General features: G+C 36.8%; 3 protein-coding genes across 3 annotated transcripts; 1 reads left to right on the top strand and 2 right to left on the bottom strand.

Annotated features, from left to right (window-relative positions):
• Positions 1-1,843: 1,843 nt before the first annotated feature.
• Positions 1,844-9,420, bottom strand: actr10 (actin related protein 10). The gene is made up of 13 exons (XM_060866462.1): positions 9,280-9,420; positions 8,110-8,182; positions 7,752-7,834; positions 7,512-7,620; positions 6,011-6,118; positions 5,585-5,652; positions 5,156-5,235; positions 4,889-4,924; positions 4,706-4,785; positions 4,472-4,545; positions 3,634-3,715; positions 2,657-2,858; positions 1,844-2,565 (listed from the first exon to the last, which is right to left on the bottom strand). Exons 1-13 carry the CDS (start codon positions 9,354-9,356, stop codon positions 2,384-2,386), a joined length of 1,254 nt encoding a protein of 417 aa, XP_060722445.1. The 5' UTR covers positions 9,357-9,420; the 3' UTR covers positions 1,844-2,383.
• A 393-nt stretch (positions 9,421-9,813) lies between these two features.
• Positions 9,814-19,278, top strand: LOC132843267 (uncharacterized). The gene is made up of 8 exons (XM_060866460.1): positions 9,814-10,244; positions 11,013-12,091; positions 13,351-13,725; positions 15,082-15,228; positions 15,303-15,461; positions 16,776-16,807; positions 16,900-17,034; positions 17,140-19,278. The coding sequence occupies exons 2-8, from the start codon at positions 11,101-11,103 to the stop codon at positions 17,209-17,211; spliced, it is 1,911 nt and encodes a 636-aa protein (XP_060722443.1). The 5' UTR covers positions 9,814-10,244; positions 11,013-11,100; the 3' UTR covers positions 17,212-19,278.
• Positions 19,279-21,664: 2,386 nt separating this feature from the next.
• On the bottom strand, positions 21,665-24,984 carry LOC132843266 (uncharacterized). The gene is made up of 4 exons (XM_060866459.1): positions 24,119-24,984; positions 22,872-22,995; positions 22,688-22,743; positions 21,665-22,432 (listed from the first exon to the last, which is right to left on the bottom strand). Exons 1-4 carry the CDS (start codon positions 24,842-24,844, stop codon positions 22,295-22,297), a joined length of 1,044 nt encoding a protein of 347 aa, XP_060722442.1. The 5' UTR covers positions 24,845-24,984; the 3' UTR covers positions 21,665-22,294.
• Positions 24,985-25,255: the final 271 nt, after the last annotated feature.

Here is a 25,255-nt window from a genome sequence, read left to right as displayed (position 1 = left end):
TCTCTGTCCGTCTTCAATTCTTCTTACAGTGACTGTTTTTTACAAGTGAGGACTTAACGTTTCAATGGTAAATGGCCAGAATTGTGAATTTCATCCATTTTAATAAGCCTGCCGAACCACAGGCGTCGTTAGACTCCTTTACTGGGGCATGTGCCCAAGTGTCCGGTGTTGTGCCTCAAGTTTAAGTTTTACGCACAGATCAAGTTTTACTTTATTTGCCAGTATTTATATAGGAAACGTAAGTCATGCCTGTAAACGCATTGCCGTCGTACTTTAACGGAAAAGACAACATGACGCTATTAGTTTCGTCATGCTATAACACGACGAAACTAATGTAATTTTTTAAATATCAATCGTATTCTGACTCGATTGTTACTGGCTCCTGTAGATCACATCTGATGGACATCAGATTTTTTTGTGAAAAGCAGGGAAATAGAAGCAGAAAGTAGAAATGATGAGGGAGGTGGTATTATATGATCAGCCAGTCAAAACCATAGTGAAGTCTAGAGTCTTGCATTATTGCTGAGAAAATTGACACATGTATGCAAAAATATCAAGAAGTGCCACAGCTGTTAGGAGTGATGAATGACTGAAAATGGCATCTCATTCTCAGGCAAATATATTTGCTTAAAAGGACATTACAAGGTTGCTGTGAAAATATCACACGTTTTGAGATTTTATTTATTTTGTTGTCTGATATGTGTTCAAGGAACATAGCAGTTTTCAGTTATTTATAAAGTTTAAAAGACCTTTTGAAAGCCCTTTGTTTTTTCTGTTATTTATACAGTATTTTTATACAGTATGGTATTTGTTGATTTTTGTTATTTATAATGTCCCATGTATTTAAGTAATGTTTAAGAGACATGATTTTGTTTTTTATGTTGCCTTTTCAATAAAAGAGTTCTTCATGGTCTGCTTGTATGTTGAATAACTAGATATGGTGGTGAGTGAGAACTATGTGCTAAGTAAAAAGTTGTGATGAGTGAGCATGTGAACTTAATCAACACTGACCAGCAAATGTGCCTGACCTCGCGCCGTGTCGCTGCAGTAAGTTGCTACTCAAAAATTTTTTCCAAGGTTGGCAGGTCTGCAATGGAGATGACGAAAGGAATGATGGCCTGATACAGGATGAATCTGTTAATTTGAGGAGTCCCCAAGACAGCCCAATGGAGACTGGCCAGAGGTTAGAAGATGCCCCCTGACGCTCTCGGAAACATTGTGAGCCGCCAAAGAGGCTGCATTACCCTAAGTTGGGTAATCCACTTTCATCGGTCATACAATCATTACTGCAAGGGCTCAGTACAGCCTTCACTGTATCATTGGAGGGGACTGACACTCATAAGGGTGCATCTGTGGAAATGTATAGTGGACACCCCTCCGCAGTGACTTTGCAGCCTGAAGGATGCAGAGGGGACCTGCATATCTTCAAGACAGGGAGAGTGTAACCCGAGTAATCAGGTTACTAGTTAAAAGGGGAAAAAAGAGAGAAAGGAAAGTTCCAGAAGGAAAGTTGTTTTGTCCAATCACGGCTCTAGCTCCAGTGCTATAGACTTACTTATACATGCTACAGACTGTTTACATCATCACACTAAGGCAAGCACTCGAAGACTGAAGATTTCTGTGAAGATTTCTGTTCACGTGAAGGAAGTACATCAATTGTATAGTTTATTATAGCTTCCACAAAGTACTACTGTGTGTCTACCAGCAGAAATATTGCCAGGGCTGGAACTGATCTTTGTAAACATGTCCAACACACACAAATAACAAAACAAATAAAAGACTTCTAATATATACACGTCTTATGACATTAACATACTTTTTTGAAGAAAGAAAAACCAAAATATTAATTTTATAACATTTATTTAGTACACATAAGACTCCATGTATTTTAACAGAATTCTCAGCATCAATGTGTAAATAAATTAAATACAAGTAAGGTTCTTTTTAAAAGCATTGAAAATACAACACAAATATAAATGTACAGAATGGGAGACAAGAAAAAAAAAACAGCCCAAACATTTTTTATAATGTTTCAATTATTGCAATAACCTATGCAATAAGCAGTGGAATTTTCTCCACCAAAGTGGTAAGTTAGAAAGCTCAAAACAGCTCAAAGAGTGTTTAGTTTTTTCAGGTATTTATATTTTTAATTAGCTCAAACCTCTTAAGCTTACAAAAGACATTTGGAAAATACAGTATTAATACATCTGCCTTTAAGTGAATTGTTGCAATAGAGACTGCCACCTAGTGGTCATCTTTTTGTGAACAGCTACACACAAAATCACAGACAAGCAGAATACATAATTGCTTTTAATAAACATTAAGTTTGGGTAATAGGTTTTTGATGATGTGAGGCTTTATGTCACATGTCATGATGAGTGGATTATTTTTCTGTGGAGAATGCTCTCTTCATGAGTGGTGGGCCTGTTTTTCCAATGTCATACAGTGACTCCAATGGAGGACTACTGAGATTACACCAGTCAGGAATGCGGCCTGTCTGACTGTAGTAGTCTCTGGACACAGACCGACTACCCAGGATGTCCTGCAATGCTCCGAATATAGCCCCTGCATAGGTAAGACAGAAAAGTATACAAAGATGGTTATAAATGCCTATGCATAGTTTAGAGGTTACAAGTCTTATGATCATCTTTCTTACCTCCGAGCCAGGCAGTGCAGTTTGGTTTGGCTGGTGGACTGTGAATGCGAAAGCTCTTGGTGGCGAGAGCGTCACGGTATTTGGGTTTTTCTGCCATTAAGCGGATTTCAGCCAAGAGTCGATGAAGGAAGCCAGGCAGCATGGCTGTTCCTCCAATTACCATCAAGTTCTCAGACAGAACCTTACGTGTGTCAATGGGGCACTGATGAGGAATAAGCAAACAGGTACAAGAACCTTTTGGTTAGAACCTGTAGAATCTTCTTCTACTTTGGGCTTTTCCTGTTAGGGGTCGTCACAGCGATTGATCTGTTTCCACCTAACTCTATCCTTGGCATCCTCTACTCTCGAACTTCATGTCCTCTTTTAACACATCCATGTATCTCCTCTTTTGCCTTTCTCTTGACCTCTTACCTGGCAGCTCCATCTCCAACATCCTTCTACCACCTTCTCTGAAATTGTCCTCAAAACAGCCAACCTGAGATGTCCCTCTGATGTGCTCGTTCATAATCCTGTCCATCCTCATCATTCGTAAAGAGAACATCAACCTCCTCATCTCAGCCTCGTCGTTTCCTCACTGCTACAGTCTTTAACCCATACAGTAATGCTGGTCTCACTACGGTCTTCTAAACCTTTCCTTTGATTCTTGCTGACACTCTTCTGTCACAGAACACTTTTCTACACCCACTCCAACCCACCTGCACTCTCTTCTTCACCTCTTTTCCACACTCCCTGTCACACTGAACTCCAAATACTTAAACTCCCACACCTTTTTGACCTCAGCCCCCGGTAACCTCACTGTTCTACTTCACTCCCTCTCGTTCATACACATGTATTCCGTCTTAGGCTATAACCAGTAGAATACAGACAATAATATTCTAAAACATTGTGGATTAATAAATAGTGCAATGTAATTTGAGATGTTGTGCTCTGAAACACAGAGTGGAGATTGTGCAGTTATTTTGTTTTGTGTTTTTTACCTTAACAAGAGTGTCGAGCACTAGTGAGGCAACAGATTTTTCTTCATTATCCTGTTCAAACAAAATCTCAGCAACCGAGTCTCTAGAAGGAGAGAAAAAAAAAAATTTGTATACTGTAGTTCAGGTAATTTTAACCTAATTCTGTCTGCCCCATCTGTATAATGACATCAATGGTATAGTGCGGTAATATTTAGTATGTTAGTACGCAGTTTGGAAAGAAACTCAAGAATGTGCTGCTCATGAAGTGTTATGGCAAGAGAATAACTTTACTGTGCACATCAGTGTGACTGTCCTCCTATATCTTGAGTACCAAATGAAAGAGAAAAGAGTCTTTTAACTACAGTTAGCTGAGCAGAAAGGCTCAAATCACTTACTCTCTCCTGATATGACAGAGTTTAAGGCACAAAAACATGTAAAAACACATCAACACATCCCTTTATTCCCTATCCAGCTACAATCCTATGCACAAGTTTAGGGTTAGACTTTTGCATACAACTGTATAACAACCTGAAACATCATCTTAACTCCTTAGAAAATTTAGTCAACATCTCTGATTCACTTATAAATTTCTTAACTGTTTGACAGGAGAAAATAACGCCACCAGGCCTAATCCTTTTTCCTCTTGTAATAAAGCAATACTTGTACCCATAATTGCTTTTTATCTGTCTCTCACATAGTCACTCTCTCTCTTTTCATTTTTACTAAGATTCCTATGCACTACAAGCTTTAAACTGAAAGTCACAGTATCTTTCATTAAAATGGATTTGTACATGCACCAGTCAAACAAATAAAAGTAAAATAAGAATCCATGCTTTAGTAAAGGTTTTTGCAGGCTTACCTGATAGATCCCTTAATGTGAAGGATCTTCCTTCCATCTAAGGGATAATCAGCATCTGGTGGAGGAGCAGGTCTCTAAAGACAGAAAAAATGTGCTGCTCAGAACTAATTCAGTGTTTCTTACACACTTCTTGCATCACCTAAAGCAGCACACAGTACAGATAACGATAAAAATGACCAGTGTGATGTTCTCTAACAGCATTCAACAAAACAGTAAAGATAAAAGTCATAAAACCTCTGCAGTTCCATCCATGTTGAACTTGGCCTCCTGGATTTTCAGGCCCCTCTGCAAATCACTGACAAAGCATGTCCTAACTAATTACAGAAATGGACAGAACAAAAAAAATTAAACACAAATTAAATTTACAGGTGCCATAATCTCCATCTTTTACTGATTTATTGCTGTTTTGGAGCTTACCTTTAACATCCTCTACAACTTCTTCTGGTATGGTGCCTAGAGCAAAGACAATACAAATATCAGAATAAAGATCCGGCTCGATTCTAATAGACCTGATGAGGATTTGTAAATGGCTGGGTTTGGTCTGATTAATTAGAAAAATCTGAAAAACTGGTAAACTTTTCTGCTGTTTTGGTCATCCTACCAAAGTGCAATTATATAAAGTAAAGGCTTTAAAGATGAGCTGTAAACTTATGCAGCGGTATATGTACAGTAGCAAAACTTTACCCAAGATGGCTGGTAAACTTTGGCCTGTGCTTAAGTCTGTATCCACTGTGCACTGTTCTGTCAGCAGACTTGCCAACTCCCTATACAGTGATGAGAAAAGCACATTAATGCCCAGATACACACAGACATACCAGGTCCCACCATGAGATCACTGGTTAATACTACCTATATACTGGACTTTATGTCATAGTTCCTAACTATCACATTCTCTGGGTCAATTCTGCCACGTCAATATACTGTATATAAAAGTGTTAACACCCTTCATGCACTAAATTTGAGAGGTGCATAAAAAGGTGCTTGTGTTTCTAATTGCACATTTTACATTTTTTATCCTGTTATAACTCATTGTGTCCATTTTATAACCTTATATTTAAAAGATTTTGCATATAAAACAAAAGATCTTTTCACCAGTGAGATCATCTGACTTACACGTGAATGGCTTTCCCACCCATTGGCAAGGCCTCCCATGCAGACAGAATGGGAATTCCTTCATAAACCTAGTAAATGTTCAGGAAAATCCAAACTCATATCTATAAATAAAAGGGGCAATCAAACCACTCCTGGACCATATCTAATGCAGTGTAGAAAAATCCAGACCACTAGTTACTTGGTAGCCTCCTTCACAGGGCTTTGAAAGTTTTTTTGTACCAAAAAGCACTTGCAGGTCTTGAGTCCTCAGCATTTGCCACTGAGGACTTAAGTGGATCTACAGGCATTTGTCCCAAACCGTCTAAACAGGCTTCCTGTATGATATATGAACTGTGGATGAAATTTGCACAGCTGAAAAGTTTAGTAGTCAGTTCTCGAAAAGCACTCTCCTCATCTCTGTGTCTTTAACACACGCTGAAAGGATACAGGCAACACCAACGTTTCTGTATATCCACAGTCCATCACAAGAGCAGAGTTGACACCTAAAGTCATGATGGACATTAGATGGCTGGGAGCAAACAGTACCGATGGCACCTAGATGGGAAGAAAGGCACATGTTACAACAGAGGAGCAGCATTTAAACACTGTTTTAAATATTACAGTAAGCTAAAGTGATTCTGCTTTACAACAGCAGAAAAAGCTTAGTGCAGGAAAATCTGGTACAAAATAGAAAACAAAATCCTTGATTCCAAAGATCTAGATAATTAACAAACATGACTGAATAAAGACAACAGTTACTACTTAATTCAACCTTTTTTAAACAAGAAAGTTCAATAATCAAACCAGAGACGGTAAATAAGTTGTTTCATCTATAAGTCTGTGAAAACTCCCCACTTTCTGACTGAATGTTTCTAGCCCTGTAGCTGGTCTCTGGTCTGACGAGCAGACTTCAGCAAAACATGTCTAGTTTATTGGCTCTGCCTCAATCATTTTTAGGTTTTGTATTGTGAAATACTTTGCTGCTTTCACAGCCATGACGTAATTCACCATGGAAGCCTGCTTTAATGAGTTCTATTTTTTTTTTTAAATAGTACATTCATTGGGTTTTCCAATAACCACCACCTCCATAAACAACAACAAAAAATAACTGTAAATAGAGTGATGGGGAGGGGGAATCCCCCAGCTCATTTTATTTTTTTAAACACAAAATGCAGTTTCATACTGTGAGGCAATACTATAGCCAATCAGAGCAGTGCTACAACCTCTTGACCCTCCCAGAGAAGAGGACAGAGAAATGGTAAGGGCCAAGTCACATGTGAACTAATGTGTACATTACATTACATTTACAGCATTTAGCAGACGCCTTATCCAGAGCGACTTACATTTTATCTCTTTTTTTTAATACAACTGAGAAGTTGAGGGTTAAGGCCTTGCTCAGAGGCCCAGCAGTGGCAGCAGGAATCGAACTCATAACCTTCCGATTGGTAGCCCAACACCTTAACCACTAGGCTACCACATCCCCATCTTCTCCATCTCTTTCATTGCAGAGCCCCCCCTAAGCTTGTTGTGAACTACCCACCTCCTGGGTCTTGCCTAGTCACTGCTCCTCACCCACTGAAGCCCGCATTGCACCGAGGATGCCAAACCACAAGCTACTTATCCCCCTCTTTCCGCTGCACCTTGAGACTTCACACACAAAGACTGCTCCACTGAATTGCATGGTTAATAAAAATGCACTTAAGTTCATGACTTCTGACTTCTGGTGTGTTTGTGTTCATCCCCCTCACAGCCAGAGTAGTGACAATACAAAAGCTTACATCACACTAGCTTAAACAGTGGCATATTCTATCACAGTCATTGAAATCCATGTAACATGATATCTGACACAGCAAGATCCAAGTGATTTAAAAAAAAAAAGATCAGTTTAGGAGTGTGAGATCCATGTAAGGTTTTGATTAATTTTGTTTCATGTTAATGTGTCAGTTACCTCAAAGTGTTTAAAAAAGACCCGTGATAGTGTTTCTCTGAAGTGTGAAGGGCAGAGGATAGACTCGATGATAACCACTCTTCTGTCACGTGGATTCACAAGCAGATGCCTACAAACACAGCAGTCACAGTACAAATCACATAATGATGATCGTGTCAAGAGACATACACAAGAAATTATGTGCTGATGCGAGACCGGGTATGGAAAAGCATGAGTGAAAATGTGATGTTTATCCCTTACCTAAAGTACAATGTGTGAATGAACTCTTTCAGGTTGGTGTACAGCTCCTCTGTGTTTATGTTGTACTGTACCACCTTAATAGGCTGGAAGGAAAGAGACATAATATCCATATTCACTTAAAAAAAATAATTATTATGCCACAACTAACACACAATCTACTTTTTTGACGTCCTCTCTGTAGCCTAGAGCTGGGCAATACAGATTTTTTTCAACTTTATGAATGATTCTCAATTAAGATTGAAATCCAAGTTCTTATATAATCCCAAAAAAAAGAGAAATTTATTTCTATAGTTTTTTTTATTATTATTATTTAGTAACAGCCCCATCAAGTGTATTAAATGATAGATATCCGGCTCACCTGCTGAAGTCCAGGACGCTGGATTTCACTAGGAATAATAAACCTAGGCCCATTCTCACCAGCAAAGCCACATCTTTAAATAAACAAACATGTGTTTATTTGTATAAAAAGTACTGCTTAAGCGGTGAAAATATAGAGGTGCAAACATCTGATCACTTGGAATAAAAAGGCAAAAACTGAAATGCAACATTCAGGTGGGAAAAAAGTTTTAAGTATTAACAATTACAAATGAATGTGTAAACAATAAAAGTCTGCTCATTGTCAAATACTGCCTTCTTCAAGTGGGTCAAAAACTATAATGTCCTGTTGCAGGACTCACCATTCATATAGTTTAATAAATTCTATAGAATTATACTGCAGATAAATTGTAAAGTGGACATAACATTGTCTTGAGATTTCCCAGCCTATAAAATGTTATTATTGTCATTTTTCAAGTTGTAAACAGGACCATTTGCCGAGCAGTAAGTTTCCACTGTATCACCATGCTACCAGTGACCATTTAATAACACAGGGATTATTTTACACCTGAAGCAGGTTCATTAGTTCATTAATTAGGTTGATTAGTTTTAAGAAACGGGGGGCAAGGTGGCTTAGTGGTTAGCACGTTCGCCTCACACCTCCAGGGTTGGGGGTTCGATTCCCGCCTCCACCTTGTGTGTGTGGAGTTTGCATGTTCTCCCCGTGCCTCGGGGGTTTCCTCCGGGTACTCCGGTTTCCTCCTCCGGTCCAAAGACATGCATGGTAGGTTGATTGGCATCTCTGGAAAATTGTCCGTAGTGTGTGATTGCATGAGTGAATGAGAGTGTGTGTGTGCCCTGCGATGGGTTGGCACTCTGTCCAGGGTGTATCCTGCCTTGATGCCCGATGACGCCTGAGATAGGCACAGGCTCGTTACCCGAGGTAGTTCGGATAAGCGGTAGAAAGTGAGTGAGTGAGTTTTAAGAAACATCACATCATGAAGTTTTCTGCTTCTCATTTTCATGCAACATCCTACACCAGGATCTATAGTCGTTCCTCTCGTGTTCACACAACAATAAAGACAAAAAGCAACCATAAACTTATAAAGAGTTATAAGATAAAGCTTCTGTGCCGTATGTTACTTCACCTCAAATGAATTGTGACTCTCGTTAGCTAGCGATGTTAACAATCCTTAGCAACGTTAGCACTTACTTTGTATATGCAGCTCCTAAATCAATAACAACAGCTGTTTTCTCTCCTCCGCTCCCCAAAACCTCAAACAAGGGCATTTTTTAATGAACCGAGTGGATTTATAACAACAGTATTTACAATCAGAACAACACAAGCTACAAGCTACAGGGCGGGGGGAAGGTCCTTCACATAGCAGACCTAGCATTTGCCTAATTAAAATACAATTAAATTATTTTTTAAATTCCTACAAATGAAAATTTACTTTACTTAATGACACAAGATATAACATTTCAGCACTTTGTTTGCTTGTAAATTGTTACATTTTCTCCTATCGTTTTTATTTTATTTGTAGAAAGGCACTATTTGCGTCAGCAGTAACGGTGCAACGCAACATGCGCTGTTTCTGCTGATCTGCGACCAGCTCAACGTCATTTAATAGTTAATAACATCATGTGCGATTAGTGAAGAAGCTGATCCGAGATCAGATATAATGAACGTTTTATCGTCACCAAGGCTGCTTGGTGCTGATGTAAACCAGCGATATCTGATGCCACAATGATGGTTTATTAAAATTGTTTCAACGTGTCAACATAGAATTATTCAGCAAACTGCATGAAAAAAATAAACATTTTATAGATTGTACTATTTATAGGATGTATGTCTATGAACCGATTAATAGGAATACATCCCAATAATCAGTGGAATAATTAGATTGAATTGAAAAAAGGAAGAAGAAAAAAACACAGTTGTAGATGAAGAAAATGATCCTGGATACAAACAACTGTGTGTTGTCTTAGTAAAAAGAAAGATTTTGGGAACTTTTTTGTTAAGGAAAGATTTAAACAGGATTCAGACCTGCTTTTGGGGGGGATTTCTATCGTTATGGCATCCGGAGCTTATAAACCATAACAACATCCACAATCTGGATCCAGGGTGTTTCTATACCTCTACAGAATGAGGTCCACAGGCTGATTTTAACACACCAGGTAAGAATCAGTGATTTGTATATGCTTCTACATCATGACACAAAAAATAAAAGAAGCTTTGCTGAATAATCCATAATAATATTATAATAATATAATAATAATAATATTATAATCATCAATAATATAGTTATGCTTGCTCATTGCGTAGGAAACACAAATGTCTGTGTTTACAAACATGTCACCTAGATTGGGAGTGATCTGTCTTTTTATTTGCACTTGGCACTGAGTGGTAATTTGCCTTTATACTGCGCATAGATGAGAATCAGAGCTATAGGTCCAGTCTGTTGATAATTGTATGTGGACATTAAAGAGAAGAAAAAAAAAAGCATTAAACAGCAGTGATTGTAATTTCCATACACGTTTTCCCCCCATAAAAATAGAGCATTGTTTACTGGCTTTCAGGTTCACGCTTGCTGAAATAAAATATGTTACAATAATGCATCTTTAAAAATGGTCTGCACATTGATTTGTGCAGCCTGCAATAGGGCGCTTTGTCAGGGAGAATGAACAGTGCTATTTTTAGGGGTTTGTGAGTGGAGGAGTGCAGCAGTGGTGCTGTGTCAGGTTCTGCAGGGGAGGTGTGTGTCTTTTGCAGAGAAGCGATAAAGATTTTTTTATGTTAATTTTCAAAATGGGGTGTTAAACATAAAAATGTTTCTTTTTTCTTCAGTGCCTTTTCTGTAGGTTCTCCTTCACATCTTATAGTTCTGATCAAAGTCAATGATATATTGATGTGAAATGTAAAAATTTTCACTATTTCTTTCCTAGGTGAGTTCTGGATGTGTCCAAATATCAATTCTTAGGAACCCCTTAGGATTCCCTTAATCTTCGTCTTCTCAAGCCCCGAAATTTAAGAATGTCGCACTGTGTACTACTGCAAGTTCTCTTGTTGGTTGTGGCATGTTTCTCCACTTGGGCTGCCCCATTAAGGAGCACCTCCTTGCTACAGGAAAGACGTTGTGACAGAAGAGAGCAACAATCAAGAGATACCAGTGAACATCCAGTGAGCCATCATGATGACAAGATGTGCTTAGTTTCTTCTATACCCCTGGCCTCATCCCCTTTTGTACAAGAACCTAAAGGAACAGCAGATGTCTTTTCCAGTGCAAAGCATGAAGAGATGAATATTGCTGTTACAGATGCCATCCTGGGACACAAGATAGAGTTGTTTCAGAAAAGCACTAAATCTTACACACAGTACCATGAAGAAAGCACTGAGCCTACTTACCAGAGTTCAGCAGAGGAAAAGAATCTGAAGATTTTACCTACATCTCCACATGAATCCCTTTCTCTCATTGACTCTACAGTGGGACCTGAAAATGAAAATACAGAGAAGGAGCCGCCAACATCTCCAGAGAATTATTCTGAGCGGAAAGTAGGGCCATTTATATTGCCAATACAGCTGAGGACAGACAGACCTGCACCAACAGGAGTTACACTGGGACACAGTGGCTACATCAGCTTACCTTACAGTGATATAGGAGAAGATAAGGGGACTGAACAGCCTCTTACAAAACATGAGGGGAGATGGGACATAAAGACAAACAAAAAAAAAATTGATGAGCTAAAGAGTTCGAGAGGAATGTCAACTGAACCCCCATTCTTTGCCCATGCCTCTGTAAGCCAGTCTCCCAGGAACATCAACCCAGCTGTTACAGCTCCAACCACTTCACACAGTTATGATGGACAGACTGGAGGATCTACACAGGACAAAAAGAGTGTAGCAGAGGTAAACTACTTTACAGCTACGAAGCAAGATAAAGTATTGGTACCTGGATTACTGACCCTTAGTTCCAGACTGGCTGAGCTTGGAGACACCTGGACAGAACCAGTTCAGTTACAAGGAGGTATTTACAGTATGTAATAATACCTATTAATAATAATATTGCTTTATGTAATAATTGTCATTGTCACAACATTTACCCTTTTGAATAAATTTGTGTTTTTCTGTGTTTTATTTTCATGTTTTTGAACAACAAAAATGCTTTTTATATTTTCTGCTCCTAACATATTGTTCCAGTAAATCTATTGCACCTGCATTACTTGTATTTTCAGCAGTCATTTGTAAGGTTTTGTTGTTACCAGAGGAGGAATGAAAGAGGTGCAGAGAGTGAAAAAGATAGACTTTGATTATGAGTAGCAGGCAGAAGTTTTACTTGCTCTACTTTGAACCACCGTGGGAAAATGGAGGCAGCCTAATTACTTTCTATTTTTGTCATCAAAATTTAAATAAAAAGAGTGCCTATAAAATTGGGGAACAACTAATGATGGACATGCCGCTGCCATATTTGGAATGGCTGTGTGTGTGTGTGTGTATATATATGATTCGATAAGTGAGTACTCACAAGAAAGGTTTTTTATTTGGACTTTCTATAAAAATTTTTCAAATAAAAGTTCAGTGCTGAAGATATGCCTACTTAATATCTGTACTAATTGCCCATTTTATAATAGCCATAGACAGTGCTTCAAATTTAATGTCTTAGCAATTAGACATCATGGATAGAGTCAATTTTATCAAGAATTTTTTAAAGTATTAAAACTATTTTTTAGACATCTTTACAAATTGTAATTGAAATAGTCTTATTTGACGCTCAGATAAATTTGTTTAGTTTATTTGGCTCTAGAACATATCAGAATGATCTACCAGTGTAATAAATAAATTTAAAGCTTACGTTAAATTACTACAATGTCTAGAAATAGTATAATAGTTGTATGTATGGTTTATTGTAACTGTATAGCAGAAAATACTAGATAACTTTGATTGTATTATTTATGTTTACTTGCTAAGTCATTTTGTGCCTTTTTTTGAGGAACCATAATTCAGGATCGTATCGAGTTCCCTGCAACTGTGAGGCAACGATGCTATTTGACAGCTTATTTTTAAATGCTACATGGGAGATAAAAAAATTAAACTTCTAAAACCACAGTGGTCCAGACTTCAGTGTGTTCATGGCTGAATATAGAATGAGATAAATTTTATGGTTAACTCTAATGCCTTTGTTTTTTTATTGCTTTTATTTGAGTCATCATCAACATCAGGAAAAGCTTTTAAAAAAAAAAGTCTTAAAATGCATCTTTCTTATTTGTTTCACCTTTCTTGAAACAGTCGAAGAAGCGAGTGTCTTGCCCTTGTTACAGGAAGTGGGCACAGAGGCGACCATGTCTTCTGAAGACCTTCCTTTGATCTTTGAGCCACTTGATGATGTCACACCATCCAGTAGTTCAGCATTGGCATCTGAGCTGTCTGTCGCCATGGTGCCCGCAACAGGGATGGTCGGGGAGACAGAGCAAGAGCAAACACTCACCATGGATACAGACCACAGTCCTCATCAGTCTTTTCCAGGGCCTTCGGATTGGCCTTCCCCATGGCAGATGTCAGGTGCCGAGAACTCGGATACTGTGTCGTCATCTCACATGCCAATCAGCGGGCCTTTCTCTGAAGCAGACGTGGAGCGTAGTGAAAGGACAGAGAGGCTACAGAGTGAGAGTGCATAAATATTGTCTAGTATGTCTTGTATGTATAGTATACATTTAATGTGATGCATAAAATTGCATGTAATATGCAAGGTATTACCGATTCATAATATATAACAATAGTATATAATATATAAGATAGGCATTTAGGAAATGCTTTAAAACAAGTAATATCACAGTTTTACAGTGTACAGATGAGCAACACCACTGAGGTTTAGATTTAAAGGGCAGCCATGTGTCCTAGTCTCCAGCACTAACCTCTCAGGGGGACTTTACAATGGCTTTAAATTAGAGAAAATATTTCAATAATCTTAAAGACACAAACACACATGCTGTTAGTGCTGTTTCTTTTCCCTCTCACCATTTTTCAGTGGAGTTCAATGTTATATTAATGAGCAATCAAGCATATAAAAAAAATTCAGGCCCAGAATGAAAAGCAGCTTTGCACAACAGTTGCTCTGAGTTAAACAGAGACTATTCCTCAGTTTTGGAGGCTTTGGAAGCCATTTGTATCTGAATGAATTCCCTCTTGTGACCCTATCAGCTTCTGTGGGTTACGGAGGGAATGTTTTGCCAAAGTGAAATAGGCCAGCATGTCAGTGAAAAGAAGTTTAAACCAAAAAAGGACACTATGAATTGAATCTTGAAGATAGACAGATTGATTATAAATATTAATATAAATATTGAGTCATGAAGTCATGAAGGGTGCATTACATCATTAGTTCAAGTTCAAGTTCAAGTTCAACTTTATTTGTATAGCACATTTACAAACAGCCACATGGCTGACCAAAGTGCTTCACAGTGCGTTTGACATACACACACATACACTTAAGAATACACACATGCACAAAGTAGTTAAAGAAACTAAAATAAGAATTATTAAAAAATATATATATGTATATATGTAAATATATACATATATATATTTTTTAATATATATATGTATATATGTAAATATATAAATAAATAAATAAATAAATAATAAAATAATCAGTGTAAAAGAAGGTGAAATAAATATAAACCATAAACCAGATATAAACAGACATAACCCCTGGGCAAATCATGAAAAGGCTAGAGAAAATAAGTGGGTCTTTAGCATGGACTTAAAACTAGAAATGGTGGGTGCCATCCTAATCTCTAGTGGCAGGGAGTTCCATAGTCTAGGACCGGCCACAGAAAAACCACGCTCTCCTCTACGCTTGAGCCGTACACGAGGAACCACCAACAGTAATTCATACATCACCAACACCAATCATTAATTCATACATTTTTGCAAAGCAGTGGTGGTCTAGCATCAACCATAACCAAAATCAAAGAAGAACAAGAGGTTAAAGTCATTGAAAAAAGTGACATGTTCTTTCAGATCCAGATGTCCTCCTAACGTCTGTGGATGTACTTCGTTTGTTACCTTCTCCTGTGTCAGCCACCACACAGCAGGTTGCAGACATGAAGTTGACACACTCTGCATTGCTGAAGCCAGTGTCAGGGCTGGAGGAACTGGAATCTCAAGGTTTGTTCTTACAGATATGCTCTCTCACAAATAAAGCTTATTTTGTTACTCATTGTCTTCCCTTAATTATCCAGAGAATGAGGATGAAGAGGATGAATATGCAGATGAATCTGAGGAAGATGAAGAGGAGAGTGAAGAAGAGCTGACTGAGGTTCCTGCGCATTCTCCTACACGTCCTCCTTACAACCTCATCCCTCCTCCTCCAGTCTGGGGGCAGAGGAACCAAGGCCTCAGTGAGTCTGTATCTATACTTATGCGATGAAATGTGAATAGAACTCTGTGTTGTGTGGTAGATTCTGATCATCTGGAAAAAAGGGATATGAATTTGATTAATAAATATATTTTGCTTTTATAAAGCAATGAACAGGACTACAGGGCAGGGCCCATATTCATACAGATTCTTATTGCAAAGAGTTGCTCCTAGTGATGTAATTCTTAAAATTCTTAAAAAATGTGGGCGTTTCCCACATGTGGGGGAAATATATATATTACACGATATAGCCTCAACTATCTTAAACATAGAGGCAAAGTGAAAGCTTATAATAGACCGTATTTAAAAGTGCTACTACTTTTTTTTTGGACAACTAATCAGTCTTCAAAAGAATATGTTATACCTAGCAACGGGGTCAGCCCTGCCTCCTCTACAAGATAAATGTTTTTGTATTTTTCTTGTTAGAAATGTTTAAGCTAAATTAGGAGTTCTCTGAGATCATTCTTAGCATCTTTATGGATAAGGGCCCTGATGAATATGACCTGCTCACAGTGAGTTCTCTATTCCTATGTTTGATAAATAAATTGACATTTATTGTCATCATTCCTAAAAATGGTAAAAACTAAACAGCACATGTGAAGCCAGATATTTAGACATAACACCTGGCTACACTGTCAAGATATATTTTATTTGATATTTTTGCAAAACACGGGTTTCAAAATGATCCACACTCCTCAATAAATTTCAATTATATACAGTGATAAAATATTTGGTGAATGGCTCTTGATCCTACTGTAAAGATTTTCAATCACAGTTCAAATACAAGTTTAAGATGGTGTTGCATTTGGTGGGTTGCTTGTAAAACATTTTAGACAGCCCTTCAAAAAAAGCATGGTTACTGATGTGGCTTTAAGATGCCATCTAATAATCTCAAGCATCAAATAAACTGTGTTGTTGTGAAAGTGTGCGTTCTTCCTGCCTATGTAAGGCTAAAATAACGAAGAGCAAAGAAAATTATTTTGTCACTAAATTAGATGAATAGTCATGAAATATTTAACTGGGATTAGAAGTTTAGTCATTGTTTTCTAGATTTCTAACCAAGTGTGCATATTCTTGTAGCGTGCATACTCAATAATGATTCAAATGAAGATCTTCTCTCCTAAACAAATGCTTCATCTACACACAATACAATGTAATTGCTTGTAAACCACATGCAATAGGATCATGCTGACACGTAATGCCTTTAAGTGACACTGAACTCAGGTTTAGTTGAAGCTTTAGTTCAAATAAAAAACGTAGCATTTTTACGCGCTAACAATTGTTTGCTTTCTTGCAGTACGCAGCTGGGTTAAGCTGATACGAGAAAAGGTAGGTGATTTGAAAAAAAAAAGAAAGAAAAAAATATGAATGTTAATAATTTTTTTACTGCTCAATGTGGAAAGTAATACTGTTTCTTTAAGGCTGGCTATGTTTCTGGGATGTTGGCACCTGTGGGGATCGGTATAGCTGGGGCACTACTTATTGTTGGAGCTCTTTATGGCATCCGGATGATCCATCGTAAGAGGAAGAACAGCCTGAAGCAACAGAGGAGAAAGGTAAACCAGACAGAAAAAGCTTCTTTGTGACTCATGCATAAATTACAAAATGCGTGTATGATACATGTCCACTTCTGATTGGTATTTTGTTTTTGTTGACTACAGCAACCTACAGAAATCAGAAGTGGGCCAGACCAAGCAATGCTACTAGCTGATAGCTCTGAAGATGAATTTTAAAACACTCGATACAAAATGTTCGTCCTCATGATCATTTAATGCTTCAGCCATCTCACAATATTACATGTCCTAACAACAGATATTTGGAAAAAAAACTTCATTTTGTGAAGTTGATCTCCTACTAATTATTTAAATGTACATTAAGGTGCATTTTACTGTGTTTAATGGCACCCAAACATCAGCAAAATTCTATGGTTTAATATCTGTGCAAATAAATAAAATGTTAGTTTGGACAAAAGATTTAATCAGAAAAGCTAAGACATTCCTGGAGAGCTCCCAAGTGGTGCAACAGAAAAGCTTTGGCCACACGGTGAGGAGATTAAAAAAACAAAAACAGAATTGGTCATGGGAAGGAGGGATGGCATACTCTCTTTTCTCTTTCAGTCACCAGCCAATCATGGGCATCTGTCCTAAAGTATTGTTTTTACAAGCATCCAGCTTTGGTGAACAATATCTTCTGTTTATACTGAAACTGTTTATACAGTATTTGGATGGTTCTACATAGCCAGCTATGTCTTTTAAAGCAAGTACTTGATGTAGACATCCATGCTCACTGCTAAACAGAAAGCTGTAAATCTAATCTTTAACTAATCTTTAGCTACACTTGCCTTGTAGATTCAGGCAGGGTAAAAGTCTTTAAAATATTTGAGGTTTGAAACTTGCTTTATTTTTTAATAGTCTGTAATCGTGCTTGTTTTTTTTTTCCATTAATGGAATAATGCTCAGTATTCTGACTATTCAATACATTCCAAAAAACAAAACCATTTTGACGTTGCGTTATTTTGCACCTGGCTAAGTCCATATTGTGTGTCTACTCTCCAAGAACTTGACTGTATTATTAGCAATTATGCTTGTTAATCTTTTGCTATAAGTGAATGCATTAAACTGCACATATTAATCAGTACTGCAGTTTCTGGAAGAAAAGAAATGTTAATATCAAATTAGCTAGTTAAATTAGCAAAGCTACTTAACAAAAGGTAACTAGCTTGCAGCATTTTGCCAAAGGTATGTGACGTGTTGATCTTAAATTCTAATCTCCGTTACTGGAAAAATAGGAACAAATCAATATGGGAAAAGAATCTTTACTGTCAACCTTTGAAAGTACAGAAAAAAAGACATTTGTCTTTTGTAAAGCTGCGCAACAAGCCTGTTCTGGATCTGTTCTTTTGAGGTAATGAGAAAATTGTGTAAATGATTTTTCCTATTTATAAATTCTGACTACAAGCCTACTGTATTTAGAATAGATCAAATCATTTTGATGTGCAAAGCACTTTAAAAGAAGACTATCATTTACAAATTGAAAATTATTCTTTTTATTTGATGCAGCTGCTTATGCAATGGGAATAAGTTTTTGCTAACACAAGTGTCAGATCATCATAAAAAATAAATAGACAGAAATCAAAAGGTATTATTGTTCACTAATGGAGTACACTATGTTTACTGTAGCCCACTTTCTGAAAATAAACACATGCTCCATGAATGCATACAACTGTATATATTACATGGATCATGTTTGTGCATAAAGTATACATTGTACTGTACAAGGTTTATTGCTGTATTATTGCTAATTATTATCAGCTCTTAGATTTAACATGTTGTTCCAATGCCTTCGTGACAATCTAACAAATTGCACTTTGTTATAAACATGTGTTTGTGTTATTTCTGTTGTCATAATGACAATTAAAAGGACCTAAGAGTAAATAACAGATTGCCTGCTGATTTATGGACCTTTTTTCTTCATGAGTTCTGAAAAGTAGAGTTTAATTAGTGATGTAGGAAAATAGAAAATGGCTTGTAACTCCAGATTTAGTCAACAAAAATACACCACAGAAAAAAAAATCTAACTTTATTTGACATTCTGTGCTGTCCACAACAATTAACAGACCAGAATATGTTTAAATAAAATGTCCAAGGTTACTATGATGAATTTTGATATGACTAAATGATGTTGTGTAAACCTCAGCTTTACAGAAAGATAAGGACCCAGTAAAACCAATATTTATAACAAATCACACATTTGTATATACTAATTAAATACTAATCCATTTTGTTAAGGTAGTTCAGCAACTATAATGAGTTTGTTATGATAATTAAAAGAATTTGCACCAACAGACATAAGACTAAACAGAGCGAGGAAAAACAAACACATATTACTTTTATGTGTCCGGATCTTCAAAATCACCTGCGGCAAATAATAAGAAACAAAATAATAAACAAAATTCACAATTTCTGCACTTTTCTTTAACAAATGTTGACGTGAAACAATAAAGCGACTTTACTTTTTTATGATTACCCGACTTGTATCCGAAAGTTTAGTCATTTTGACTGGTTTTCAACGTATATTCACTGAGCATAGTAAAACACTTCAGTATCTTAAAATAAAGGCAATAGAGAACATATTTAGTACTTAGATCAGCTACACAACTTTTAGGAGTGTGTTGATTTTACTGGACACATGTGAAAGCCTTAATATTTTACCAGTTGTTTACTGGCAAAGTTTGTAAACGGTGTTTAGTAATGGTCTGCTCCTGTTTCCATCACTGTAACATTGTAAGGAAATTGGGGACATTTTTACATGTGACTACAGGGCAGCATAGACTACTACAGCTTAATACAGCCTTGGAGAATCACCAGATAAACTGGCTCTATACTTTACCGGATCATATATTTACTTTTTTTAACACTTCACGTAGATTTAGCATGCTGAAAATCTGACAGAGACCAATTACATTCCATAACTGTAGTTATCTGCTGTGTTCATTCTTTTATTAATAATATTTGGATTTAGAGTTTTTCTCTAATCTGCCCATGACGTTAGCCATCCAAAAAATTGCTGCATGTGGGGAACTTTAACTTATCAGACTGTTATTGTCTGCTGTGCTCAGCTAACTGAAGTAGGAGAAGAGAGATTGTCTGGGTCTTCTTCTGTTTCGATTGAAGGTTCTCTGTGGAAGTTGTGCTTTTGCTCTACAGTAGTGCTGCACTCTGCCTGTGGATCACAAAAGTGCAACATACTTTCTGACGTCTCACTTTCAATTATAAAATAATTGTAGAAACCTCTTTTCTTTAATTCAAAAGCTAGGCAACATGAAGCTACTGTAATAAAATTACATATCCTCACAGATGCTGTAAAAGTTAAAACAGACTTTATTTAAATTTATTTCAATGGGAGCTGTAAAATGTGAAATAACCAGTAAACATTTCAGCTGCTCTCATTTTCCTCTCATACATTAAATATTCCAGTTGTTTAATCTCTTCCAACTCCACTAGACACCACCTCCTGAAGCGAACGCCTCGACACACAATTATTCTGAATTTTCAGTTCCCTCTTCTGATCTTTTATATATATATATATATATATATATATATATATATATATATATATATATATATATATATATATATAATCTATATTCTCATATATATATATATATATATATATATATATATATATAATATTGTTATATATATATATATATATATATATATATATATATATATATATATATATATATATATTATATTGTTTATATATTTTAAAGATTTCTCAACAAATACAAAGCATTAAACATAAAACAAGGCAACATGAACAGAAAAATGCTCTCTCACCGTGGATAACATTGGACAGAATTATTGTGTAAAAAATTATTCAAAGGATGCAAAGGTATGTTAAGGCAGTTACAAAATAATAATTTTACCACACACACCACATTCTCCCAGTTTCTGACCATTTTTGTTACTTACCTACTCTGTCTTGTTTTCCTTGTACTTTGCATTAAACAGTAAAATATTCTATTTATCTTTTGATTGCTTGAATCTGATGCTTGAATCTGATATAATTCAAATCTCGTTCTCGTTATAGTCTCTTCTGCAGTACTAATTCACAGGGACTTTTATTAGAGACCACTTCTTATAGTCTATGTTTAATAATAACAGGACATAGACTATAATCATTTAGACGGTGAAGATTTCTGTTAGGAGACATTTATGTAAGGAGTCTCTGGTGTCAGGGGTTTGTAATGTTTTTTCTTTTCTTTTAGTAGCAGCATACTCCCAATGATAGAATGAGTTCCAACGCAAAATGTATAAAATATGGCAAATCTGCTATTTTCCATCTTTCTTATTACTTTACATAATAAAGGAAAACTTTTTTTTTGTAATTGGTGTTACATTCTAAAATGAAATAAATTGTCTATGATGTAACAACAGTAGAATTCATTCGTAAATTATTTCTCAAATATTCTTCTTCTATTCTATCAGCATGACCAACTCAAAAGGTGTTTTGTGAGTTAGTAGTTGTTCAGACTAAGGTTTTTTAAGACTTCCTATATTCCTGCTGACACAGGCAGAATTTCACACGGAACCTTCCGAAACCTGAATCTCTCCATTGCAGTTATTAAGACTAACAATAATTTGTGAATATGAGCATCAGTACCACATTAAAGAGCTCCCGTACATGATAAGTGTTTATTCTGTTTTCCACAATGTATACTTGCTCTTTTATTTCATTAAATCTTTCATTAAATCTAAAACTTGATGCATGATTCAACAAAAGTTTATGGGGAAATGACAGCTTTGGGACTAATATAGAGTGGAACTCTTCCACCCATGTAGAAATCACATATCAGCTTCAACAGTAAGCACATTACTTGCACACGCTGCTCACAGCATCCCCTCAGTGCAATCAAAAACACACCACACTACATAAAAAACCGTACTTTGTTCAAACCACTGTATAACAATAAACAAAATGGAAACAAAACACGTCTTACTGAAGCCTCAAGTTAAACACAAAATGTCTCATGTCAGTTATTTGTTTCAGCCTAATCTGATTTTTATCTGCTAGATCGATTCCTGTTGATACTTCTGAGATCAAGCACTGCTTAAGAGTTATACCAAGTAACTCTTTGAGTACTTCAAACGCTACGCATGAGATTTTTTCCTTTGTGATCCCTGATTCTCACAGAGATATATATCAAGTTTTGTACTTTGTTTAAACAGCAAAAATAGCCTTTAATGATTGTGCCCAGTCAAAACTGTGTTCTGACTGAGAGCATACTGAAGAAAGGGAGGCTCAGACAGCTTAGCGTAGCCACAGTTTGAGCCGCAAAGCGTCCACACCATTGAGATAATATCTGAAGAGCCGCTTGTCCCTCACAAAACCCAAGTTTTCATACAGCTTCAGAGCAGAATTGTTAGTGATCTCTGTCTCCAGAACCACCTGGAATAAACAGATTCATACAACACAATGTGCCAATGATTAAAGAAAAAAGTAATATATAATACAAAATAATATTTATGTTTTTAAAGCAAAGGTTTGTTACAGTGGGCTCTCAAATACCATGCTAACTCATCCATAAATAAACTACCAACAATCACTTCTTAAATATTCACTATTCTTATTCTTATAATTTACTATTCGTCCAGTACAATAATCTAAGTAGTCTGATTTGTAAAATAGCATGTGGCAACTCACTTCATCACAAGCTCCCTCCACCATAGCATTGATGGCCTTCTTCACAAGGTTAGTACCTAAAAAAATCAAAACACAGCTTAGAGCAAGGTTTGCCAAGAACATGTATGTACAAGGTCATGATAAATGCATTTCCTGTCCACATGTAACAAAGCCTGGTCATTAACTTAAGGACAGAAATCCTCACCAATGTTTTTTCGACGATATTCGGAGTCCACAGCAAGCATAGCAATATATCCACGCCGAAACATCTTCTTGTGCATGTCTAGTTTACACACAATTGCTCCCACACAGACTTCCTGTACCATTGCCTGAAATAAAAATAAGTTATAATCAATCATTAATAACTTTATATATAGTGATAAAATCTCTAATTTGTAAGATATTCAAAAGAGGATAAGAGCCAGAATTGTTTTTTTTATTTTGTCTAAAACTCTTCAAAAGGCCCTCTTTATACACCATGCAATCAGAGCTGTAATTATGAGTTATTACAGGGACTAGAGAAAAGATAATTTATCTAATGAACACAGCACTCTTATTCATTAGCATTCTCATTCTCGTCTGCAGGCCGCAACCGTTAGTTCAAAAGAACTGTGTAATGTAATGCATTTCTGCACTCCGTGGGAACATTTTACAATGCTGCTACCACAGTCTACCTTTTCCAAGGTTGTTGCAGATGACAGATAGTCATAGGAATTGTAATTCATAATTGTAAAAATAATTGTATAAGCTGGACTGATTTTAGCTCAGTGTTGCATCACATATAAAATGTAAGACTGTAAAAATTAGATAACGTTGAAAATAATATTCTATTTCACCAATATTCCATGCAAATTATGGATAAATAAAGTTAAGCATTTACAATGATCTCTTGATCTAATCACTGCTTTATTAAATACTTCTGAATCTGCTTCAAGATTAACATGTATCATGGAATAACATCCTAGGGTCAGTCACAATGCTTTTTTTTTATGATGAAAACATTACTAGACACAGATGTGATCAGAAAGCAGGATAAAATTTCAGATTGATTTGTTGTTAGAGGTTTTTTTTCTTATTTGTGCTCTGTGTCCATGTGCGGTCCAGCAGTAAAACGTAAATATGCACACTTCTTATATATAACCTCCATTCAGCATTACCAGAGCTTCTCAAAGGACAGGAATACAACTTAGGTTTCACTTGCTGTCCTCAGAGCCCTCAGATTTAGTAGATTAACCATGCATTAGATAAGGTTTTTGCCAAATGAAAACTATTCACCTGAGCGCAACTACTCAAAAAGTCCATCCTACATTTCACCACTGGTCCAACAAACAGATTATTATTTATTTTCAGTTTAATCAGCGACATTTCATCCTGAGGTTTTGTCAGCATGTACAACCTGGTAGTTCATTGAACCAGATCAAAGATACAGCTTAGATAAATTTACCTACATACCAGAAAGCAAAGCTGTGGCCAGTTGTGGATAAAGTACCGGTACGTATATATGGAATAAGGTTCGGACAGATCCTTAGTTATCAGTCTCATTATGCCTGGCATTTGAAGTTCAGACTCATAGTGCACATACACAACATCCTGACTTTGGGTCTCTTCTGTGGCTGGTGGTGAACGGTTCAGATTTAACCTGCACATCTCTATTACTGGTCCATCAGCATCACAAACAGTCTGATATGCTACAGCAGGTCCTTGATCAGTCCTTAGGTAACATTTTGTGACTTTAATACCAAGATCACGTCCTATATTTCCATGAGTTTGACTGTTGTCAATCTTTTGGTTTACATCATGGATGTAAGATGGTAAACCTAGTTTGTGCTCTGGGTTGCTGGTGTTTGGGTCGCTGTTGGATCTGTCACAGTGATCTGAGGTGGACTGAAGTTCATTTAAACTCTCATCCTGTTTGTGATCGTGGATAAAACCTGACAATCCGATACAGCTGAAGCCGTTAATCTGTCGCACGAACGTTTCACAATGTTGGTTCTGTTCTGAGAACGGGTCCAGTTTACATCCGCACACATCCGGTGTCTGTCCTGTATCTGTCACGCCCGAGTCCTGCAGCTTCCCACTGATGGTCTCCAGTTCCCCGGGGACAGAGCGCCGAATCCCGGGGAAGGAAATCATCTCTGCCCGGGATCCGCTACCAGGCCCAGATGGAACCGCGGCCATCCGCGTTCACGTTACAAACCCTAATAAACGTAGCAGTATTCACCGAGTCTCATACAGAAGACATTGTTTAAACGACAGCTCATATTTAGCTTCACGTTAACTCCGGCTCACGTTAACTCACTGTCTATCTACACCGCGTTGTTTACCTCACTGCCGGAAAGCGCTGCGTTGCTCGAATCGTCATTATTGCTGCAAAGCATTTTCACGACAGAACGTCACGACATCTTTCACATAAAAAAATGAAATTATGTTATGCAAATTAGGCTTGATTCAGGTGTATTTGGGACTTCATATAAGTTGCCTCATAATTTATTTTTTTTGCTCAGCAGCATTTGATTTATTATGGCCTAATATTAGAATATATATTAGAAAATCTACATTTATGTTACTAAACCCTTGCAAAACCCTGAC

Source organism: Tachysurus vachellii, chromosome 3, assembly GCF_030014155.1.
Source record: "Tachysurus vachellii isolate PV-2020 chromosome 3, HZAU_Pvac_v1, whole genome shotgun sequence".
Lineage (NCBI taxonomy): Eukaryota > Metazoa > Chordata > Actinopteri > Siluriformes > Bagridae > Tachysurus > Tachysurus vachellii.
Note: the sequence above shows the minus strand (reverse complement) of the source record. Positions and strands in the feature narration are given on the sequence as shown.

Excerpts from the sequence above, each read along its gene's own strand:
- actr10 (XM_060866462.1), bottom strand. The coding sequence starts at position 9,356 with ATGCCCTTGTTTGAGGTTTTGGGGAGCGGAGGAGAGAAAACAGCTGTT. Across the intron at positions 5,236-5,584 it reads GGTGGGAAAGCCATTCACGT|GGAGTTGGCAAGTCTGCTGA; the intron begins GTAAGTCAGATG and ends ATCACTGTATAG. Across the intron at positions 2,859-3,633 it reads TGCTCGACACTCTTGTTAAG|TGCCCCATTGACACACGTAA; the intron begins GTAAAAAACACA and ends ATTCCTCATCAG.
- LOC132843266 (XM_060866459.1), bottom strand. The coding sequence starts at position 24,844 with ATGGCCGCGGTTCCATCTGGGCCTGGTAGCGGATCCCGGGCAGAGATG. Across the intron at positions 22,996-24,118 it reads GGCCACAGCTTTGCTTTCTG|GCAATGGTACAGGAAGTCTG; the intron begins GTATGTAGGTAA and ends TTTTTATTTCAG. Across the intron at positions 22,744-22,871 it reads ATATCGTCGAAAAAACATTG|GTACTAACCTTGTGAAGAAG; the intron begins GTGAGGATTTCT and ends TGATTTTTTTAG.
- LOC132843267 (XM_060866460.1), top strand. The coding sequence starts at position 11,101 with ATGTCGCACTGTGTACTACTGCAAGTTCTCTTGTTGGTTGTGGCATGT. Across the intron at positions 12,092-13,350 it reads ACCAGTTCAGTTACAAGGAG|TCGAAGAAGCGAGTGTCTTG; the intron begins GTATTTACAGTA and ends TTCTTGAAACAG. Across the intron at positions 15,229-15,302 it reads GGAGGAACTGGAATCTCAAG|AGAATGAGGATGAAGAGGAT; the intron begins GTTTGTTCTTAC and ends TTAATTATCCAG.